The 8,803-nt window shown below is 34.1% G+C and overlaps 1 protein-coding gene across 1 annotated transcript; it reads right to left on the bottom strand.

Moving 5' to 3' along the window:
• Nucleotides 1-3,778: 3,778 nt before the first annotated feature.
• Nucleotides 3,779-3,976, bottom strand: Smp_204660 (unnamed protein product; the record flags this gene model as incomplete). The annotated part of the gene is made up of 1 exon (XM_018800141.1): nucleotides 3,779-3,976. The coding sequence occupies one exon, from the start codon at nucleotides 3,974-3,976 to the stop codon at nucleotides 3,779-3,781; it is 198 nt and encodes a 65-aa protein (XP_018646518.1).
• Between the last annotated feature and the right edge of the window lie 4,827 nt (nucleotides 3,977-8,803).

Below are 8,803 nucleotides of genomic sequence, written 5' to 3'. Positions count from 1 at the left end.
GGCATCGAGTCGCAATTGACTATGATCACCATTGCAATAAGATTATGTGCCAGATATCGACTTGAATCCCTCGGTAGGCCAAAAACCAGTAGGCTGTTAATGGTCTAGATACGATTTATTTGTTGGCGATCTCGTGGTATCGAAAGAATACCGAGACGTACCAAAGATTACAGGCAAAATGGCAGAGCGTAAGAGCGTTCGCACAAGCAAAATGGACAATGGAACCAAAAGTGCTTTTGGCACAGTTAAACAAACAAGTACAGTAAAACAATCACTGGTATAATTGGTTATAATAATAATTGTTTCCATTATGCCAATCTCGTTCTCATCGTAAAAGTAGGTCACTACACGTTCAATACTTCATTTGTAAATTGTCCATCAATCACTTTCAACTTCATTGTTCCTTTATTTCTATAACAATTACTCTTTGTTCCTGTTCTCTTCGATCCGATCTTCTCAACCTTCTGCCAGGCATTCCACTCTGAATTTGTGTTACCTGCTACTTATATATGTCGACACAAGTAGCACACACCACAATAATGTCTTCGAATAGTTAACTTGAATTGTTTTTAGATTCGATGAAATGAAGATGCTTCGTAGATTAATTTAAGATGTCAAAAGTAGCAGTAGAAATGTTTGAATGTTTGGAATTTTGGTTCTCATGAGTTTTTGTCTATTAAATATTTTGTATTATGATCCAATAAGTTAGGAGTTAATAGTTGAATTCATGATTCATTTAAAGCTAGACCATCATGTATTTTGATAATGAAATGAGAAGACGAAGTTTATCAGAATTATGTGATATATTAGCGCAATACATTTCGAACAATCTGATCACACATATACTTGTTAAGACATTTTTATATGAAAATTAAGAGGTCAACTAGACAGGTTAAGGTAAGAAAATAAATAAAGTACACAAAAACAATGTGATGACTACTCTGGATAATAAATCAGTATTACCAGGGTAGGTTAAGGGTAAGAACAAATTGTTTTTGAACACATAAAGGGGGTTTCAATTTCCGTATAGCCAAAGCTTCAATAAACCTTAGTATACGTCCTTGAAGGCTTTTGTATAACATTACAAATGCTGATTTGATGTCAACCTTATGACCAGTTTCAACTAAATGTTTCGCAATGGAGGAAGATGTTTGTCTATCCTGTGATCTTATTCGACCATTCGAATTCATTTGGTTCTGTAGCCATTTAGGGGTTGACATTAGAATCACGGCTCGTATAATCCCCTACCACCCTTTTTTGGAAATTAAAGGATATGAAAAAAATTTAGCAATTGGTGATTGGTGAATTTGTTTTTGAAAGTGTGTGCTCAAGTGCAAATGAACAAACATTTTGTCACCTGTAATAATTTTTTAATTGGTTGTAAATGGTGCAGTTTTGTAATTTCATTCGTTCAAATCGAACTAGAATAAAGTGCTTTTATTGGATGTAAGAATTGACATTTTTACATTCGATTATTATTTACAATAATGAACTATTTTCTCATTGTTTTGTAAAAAATTTTAACTTCGAAAAAAACAAAAACCAATCCATTTCATTACCCTGCTATACTCCTGTTAGTGAATATAATTTCTTTTTATGAAGTACAAATGCAACTAAAGTTATCAGTTATCGTGACAACAGTAGTAATAATAATCTGTGGATCATTGAAAGTTAATTTTTGAAAAAACTGACAGCTGTTACATAATAGTTGATATAATGGTGATTATTGAATTTCAAAAAAGGTAGTCAAATGTTTAATACACAATTAGTGAACACATTTTGGTTTAAGTATTCCCATAAGTTAATTTAACACATAGTTCGCTCATTTAATAAACGTTATATTCGTGTAAGTATATGAATAAATCATGATAAAGAGAAAGTGAATGGGTCATGCCGAAGTCACGCTAACCGTAAAAGATGGGTAAATGAAGCAACTTTTACGCTGTCTGAAATTAGTAATAATGTCTGAGAAAAAAGCAAATAATCTTTATAATTCAGTTATTTTGCAAACCGTTATTCTTAATACCAAAAAGTTGATTAGTTTAGCTATGAAAAGGTTTTGAAAATGAACGCAATATCAAGGTTATCAAGATTTTTTGTAAATCCATTCAAAGCATAAAATATGCTGACCTGTAGATTATTTGTAGTTGATCACTTATTAATGATCACCGAAAATACATGTTAGTGTACTCAGTCATGTAATACGGTAATTGTATTTGTGAGATGGGCATAATATTTTTTGGTAGTTAATGCTAACAGTCAATGGTTTTGAAGTGCACAGCCTTTCAAATGAATGATCTGAATTTTTTATTTTCATTAGTAAATAACATTGTAAACGTTAATTAATTAGAAAGACTGAAATTATATTTCCAAATCCAACAGTTCCCTTTGTTAAACATACTGGACGAACAATGAAAAACTATGTACATTTTCCGTCACAAAGACATAATAATTACTCTTAAACTGTCAAACAGTAAATCGCTGAATGTTGAAAAAATAACCTTCTTTGACAAGCATATGTGTAATATAGGTTGAATGAAGTGTCAATGAACAAGCCTATGTCTAGTGAAATAAATTTCTATTTCAATGATATGACTTAATGTGGAATAAGGTCAATTGTATCAAGTAACCATTATGTATTTAGAATATCGTATTTCAATCTGTTAAGTTAAACTGTACATTTATTTATCAAATGTCTAAATGACATTCATCACTGTGTCGAATTTTTGCTATGTAGTGATAAATCTCATATGAAACATTATTATTACATTTCGTATGTTCCATTATTATTATTATTATTATTATTATTATTATTATTATTAATGACTTGTTAGATATGTAAGTCTTCATTATACGACGTTGTTTTCTGTACGGAATCGTTTACTGAAACCTTAAATTTGAAAAACCTTAAAAGCTGTTGACAAAATTATAAAGTGATCGATATTCACTTTATTATTATTAATCTAGAAAAAGTTATTTTACATCTTCATTACTATGGAATTGTGATGAATGATCAGTGTATGTTCACTTGACCTTCTTAATACAAATTATCTTGTTGTACTAATGAACTGATCTCAGTACAATCGTCTACCTTGGCTAAGTGAAAAGAGATTGGAATGATCGTACACACCTTTGCATATACTTCTGTTCGACAGATTAATGTTCATTATATGACGTTGTTTTCTGTACGGAATCGTTCACTGAAACCGTAAATTTGAAAAACCTGGAAAGCTGTTGGCATGGTAATAAAGTGAGCGATGATAATTATTAATCTACAGCTTAATTACTATGGAATTGTGATGACCGATCAGTGTCTGTTCACTTGACCTTAGCAATAGAAATGATCTTGTTGTACTAGTGAACTGATCTTACTACATTTCTCTACTGTACCTAGTAACCAAATCATATGAATGTGAAATGAATTATTGATGGTTTCATGACTCCTCCTTAAAATGGAAACAAGAAATTCAAACAAAATTTAAATCAAATTGTGGGTGGCCCTGAAAAGGGCCTTTACTCGGTCTCTACACAGCTCCTTCGGTCCTGATCGATGACTGCACTATGAGTCCGTGACAGCGCCGCACATGGGACAGTTGAACCCAGGTGATACTTCTGTTGGGTCGTAGGCACAGAACGAATGAAACATAGCGTTGCATGGACAAAAAATCCAAGCACTTCCATCACCTAGTTCACAGACTATGATCTGCATCCAATTGATAATCACAAAGGCCACCAAGTGACGTGATGTGATTTTTCAACTTACCGTAATCACCTACAGTTAATAGTATAAATATGCACATTGCTTACCAGGAAGGTTGGCCTGTGAGAACACTTTGTAACGCATATTGAAAACATCTTGAGCTGTAAGACGTTTCCCATATGATTGGTAAGCGTAGTGTATCACATTGAATGCTGATGTTCCAGATATCAGCAGTGGCTTCACTGATTCAAATTCCGCTCCCGTTAATCGGCGCATCCATGTGTTACAGTCGTACCTCAGGGAATTGCACTCGTGATTGTGATGCACATTCCCACGAACAACAGTCCAATAACCTTCAAGAAACTTACAAAAGATGAAGGCCGGACATTGTGTGTCCATTGAAGTCCTCAATGAACAATATAATAACACTAATCAATTTACCTCCTTCGTCTAATCGGCTGCGAAGAAACGCTTGGTGTTTTATAGCTCTTTCTCCAACATACAAATTTAATATACGGCTTCCGATCTCCATGGAAATGAGAATCTCTCACCGCATAATGGCAGTACGTTGCTATTTCATAAGTTCTAATGGCGCTCTTTAACGCTTCCAGTGATGGAAACGCTACCAGATACAATGTATTCAAAAATACATTTTCCGTTTCTGTGACTACGTGAGGAACAACAGAGCCTCGAATTTGCACGTTACTGACGTCCATATTGTGAAGAAAATTATCTATATCCATAAGTACAGAGTTTTTATACGAATTTCAAGAATTACATAACCAATTACAACGCATTTACAACTAGGAATTTCATTGGACGAAAGGGATTGAAAAAAATTGGAAAATGGGATGAAAATTTTTTGATTAAGGGGGACAAAAAAAAATTATTAAAAAAAAATCGACGTGATCCTAATGTTATTCCCATTTAGGTATGTGTTCCGCCACCCTTATTTGCAAATCACGATTGCTCCTCCCTATGTACGTGTTTCCGCACATACATGTAAATTGGTATGCACAATGGGGTGTGACACAATCGCTTATGTGCTGTCTAGGTTTTTGATGAAACATCGACCTTGTCTTTTCAATGATGACAAGTTGAGCTGCATAGAATGTCCTGTTTATGGCTAATTTTAGTCTCCGTCTCAACATGACACTATTTGAGTCACACCTAAATGGTAATATAAACTCGGTTTTTGGGTGCCAGAAGTGTCATAGGTCTAATTGTATTGCAACCCTTCCAGTGGTTTATGAATTTAAATGAATAACCATTATTCATTAACGTATTAGTTAAAAGCTTCGTTTCTACTTCAATAGTATCACTAGTACAAATACGATTGATTCTATTGAATAAGCCCTTTATTAAACCACGTTTGTAATGAATTGGGCAGTGACTATGGAAATTAAGGTATTGCCCCGTCCATGTCGGCTTTCTATATATAGAACGTTGGATGGAACCATTTTCTCTCCTACTGATCAGTATATCTAGAAAAGGAAGTTGGTTGTTCTTCTCTTCTTCGCACGTAAGAGAAATATGCTTCTGACTTGTATTGAGTTCTTTTAACAAGCGGTTCACGTCTTCACATTTATCCCCTATGATTATGATGTCATCAACGTATCGTCTATACAGACACATCTTTTGGATTGAGTTTTCAGCTAAATTTTCAACATACCCCATGAACACATCCGCCAGCAACGGTCCTAAAGGACTACCCATAGCTACGCCATCAATTTGTCGAAAGTGCTCACCTTGAAATGTGAATTTTACATTGTCAGTGCACAATAATAATAAATCTTTAAGAGTTTCAACAGGAAGTGGCAATGGAAGATTATTAAGTGAAATATAGTCACATAAAATATCAATAAATTTTCTAAGTGGTACATTTGTAAATAAAGTGTTCACATTAAAAGAACACATTATCTTTGTTTTTATATTCATATCCTTTAAGTATTTAATTAAATCAAATGAGTCAATCAAGGAACACTTACAAAATTGATGTCGGATAGGATTTAATACTTTTGTAAGCCATTTTCGCGAGTTTGTGTGTAGGTGACCGACACATTGATAGAATTGGACATAAAGGGATATTAGGCTTATGTATTTTTGGCAATCCATATAAATGAGGATACACCGAACCCATAGGTTTTAATAAATGAAACTCATCCTTGTTTATAGCGTTCATGTTTAACAATTTTGTTAGATTCGAGTGTACTTTCTTTTCTAATTTATGTAATCCATCAGAGTCAACATCAGCCATGAATTTATTCTTATCACTGAGAATCGATTCCATTTTATTTATGTAATCGGACTTATTCATAATTACAACACCAGATCCTTTATCGGGTTTAAGTATAATAATATCGGCATTGTTTCGCAATTCTTTTAATGACTTGAAGTGCTGAGAAGTTAGTATGCTTCTCTGCTTCGGTGCGAAGAATTTCGCTTATGACAAATCGACAACGAGTTGTCTTGCTAACAGTTAACTTCAGAACTAAGTGTTACTGACATGAATCAAAGTAGTTAATCCTTTAATATTATCTGTCATACTCTGAAGTTGTGATATCTATCCGGAACTCGACTCTTACTCTTAGTTAACATTTATCAATAGATACATCGTGTGATTATGCAGAAGCTGTGGAAAAACTGGCGCCTTTTGTTTAGCTTTGAATATATAAACTAAAATTATGAGCATTTAAGTATTCATCTGAAAGATTTGTGCTGCTCTGTCCTGAAGCCCAACGCTTTCATTTATTATCCTTTTAAATTTCAAAAGTCCTAGTGACGTCTGTGTCACTTCGAGTAATGTGGCAACTGTAGTATCGAGTCAAAAAGTGGAAGTAAATGAGCAGAAAAATTATTAGGTTACACAGATTGAGTGTTGAAGTAATCTCAAGTGTTATTTTTCACCCTCATGCAGAGTTTGTTTGAAAATGAAATGTTTGGATTACTTATTGATCAAAGTTCAAACTAACTGAGTACTCAATGCTATGACCTCCTGAAATACTGAGAATTTCAATTATCGTTTTTCGCAGTCGTTTTAAAATTCGGAAAGTGAACAATACTCTGGCAAAATAGTCTACAGTTACTTGAGGATAATTATCTTGGAAGAATTTGGCACATCAGTGATACGGAGTTTATCTAAGTTACTGGTGCAGGTTTTACAACTTCAGTCATCATCTCCATGTATGTCGCAATGTCACAGGATAGGAACGATAAATTTTCATCATCTATGTACTTACAATCACATGAAGACTTCCAGAGAAGGTCTAGAGTATAAAAAAATATTTATGCATATGAATAAAGTGTCAACCTTTTTTAAGTTATAGTTTCGAGTTTTGTAGATATCATATCGATATACATAGTTATTGATAAAAACTTACAATTCTAAAACTCATGCGAATTAGGTATTTTCGACATGGATCTGTTATTATCAGGATGAGCTAGGTATTTGTACATTCATCTGATCAAAAATGCAGTTATCCAAAAGTTAGTTTGTGTTAGTGCAACGGACATTTTACAAGTATCATTGTTAGATTCTCCCATAGGTCATAATTAGCTTCCCCTTCAAAAATTCCATTACTCATGTGTTGAGGAATTCCTGCTTTCAACCAATCGGCTTCTCCAAGTAAGCAAATGTTTTATAACCTATGAAGGTTTTTTTAGCGGTCGTCTTTAAATTTACCATTCCGAACCATCAATCGGGGGCACAATTGACCTATAGAAAGATAGATTTCGGCCACAGACTAAAAGGACCATGGGTACTGTTGTCGAGTCACCTAGGTACAGATGTTTATGTGCATTCGGCAAAATAGACCTTGTAGAATTATGGCCTATTTTTTATTAGTACTGCTATAATGCCAGACCACTCTTTCGTTTATCTTTTCTATCTTCCTGCTCGATTTGTACATTATCTCAAAGTCCCGACTATACATCATTCAGATTTTTTTTCAGAAGGGAGTATAGCGCTTTAAACCAGACTATTCGTGTATTTCTTAATGTGTTTAATATCTCTAACTCTCCATGTAAGTAACTTGTAATCTTTTAGATTTCCTGGCCACTAAATAACAAATGCATTAGGATCCTGTTGCGGAAAAGCTACACGGTGGACCACAGCCTCACTATTTGCTATGAAACCTATTGGTTGTCACTGGAATATTGTGGAGACATTCAGTGGAAAATTATGGAGAGAAAATGAACTTGTTGCAATTTAGCACCCTAAGGTGACCTAGCATATATTTACGTAATTCAAATGCGTGCCTCCACGTCAGGTCTATCCGGTAATCCTCATCCATTAATTGCAGTGACTTTGACATAACACTGAGTTCTATGTTGTATTTGACGGATATCAGTATGAGAAGTCTGAAAGAATCACAAACTGCATCTGCATAAAGCTATTCATGCTTTACTTTCTGTACTCTTTCAGCTGACAGGTGGTTAACCATGTGACAACTCTCATGGGACACACCACACGGTTTCAAGGGCGTCCACCAAATGAAAGTCTTCACACCGTACGATCTCCATCCCGCATTTATTTTGTTTCATGCACACCTGCTACAGTACAACCAGTTAACAAGAATTAGCATGTCTAATAACTGGTTGTTTAATGTCTTTTGCAATATTATTTCAAATTTTCCACTTAATTTCACATCATTTCTAATAATCAAAGTATATCCACCTCTGTCCAACAAGATGCAGGTATAAAAAACTCTTCTATGTTTTGATTACACCAGTACTCTCGTAAGTGCAACTTTTTTGATGTAAAATTGATGTACTGTTCATTTTTTCACATATATTTATAGCGGTAGTTCTTGACGCGAACAGTATAACATACATCAATTATCCCTCTACACGAGAATTAAGGTATCTTATCACTAGCCATAGCCCTCGATAAGCACATGATTTTGATGCCTCTTAATCATATGGATCACTCATAGATAAGCGCTAAACTATTTATTTTTCAGGCGAACTTTATTCCGGAACTACAAAGTACCTGAAATGATCGTTATCATCATACTTAACCTCTACGAAAGAATGAATTGCTAAGTCTTGTGTAAAGGACAACTCATAGAATCAATTTGAACCAAAACCAGTATCAGAAACATT

This window comes from Schistosoma mansoni (genome assembly GCF_000237925.1).
Source record: "Schistosoma mansoni, WGS project CABG00000000 data, supercontig 0138, strain Puerto Rico, whole genome shotgun sequence".
NCBI lineage: Eukaryota > Metazoa > Platyhelminthes > Trematoda > Strigeidida > Schistosomatidae > Schistosoma > Schistosoma mansoni.
Note: the sequence above shows the minus strand (reverse complement) of the source record. Positions and strands in the feature narration are given on the sequence as shown.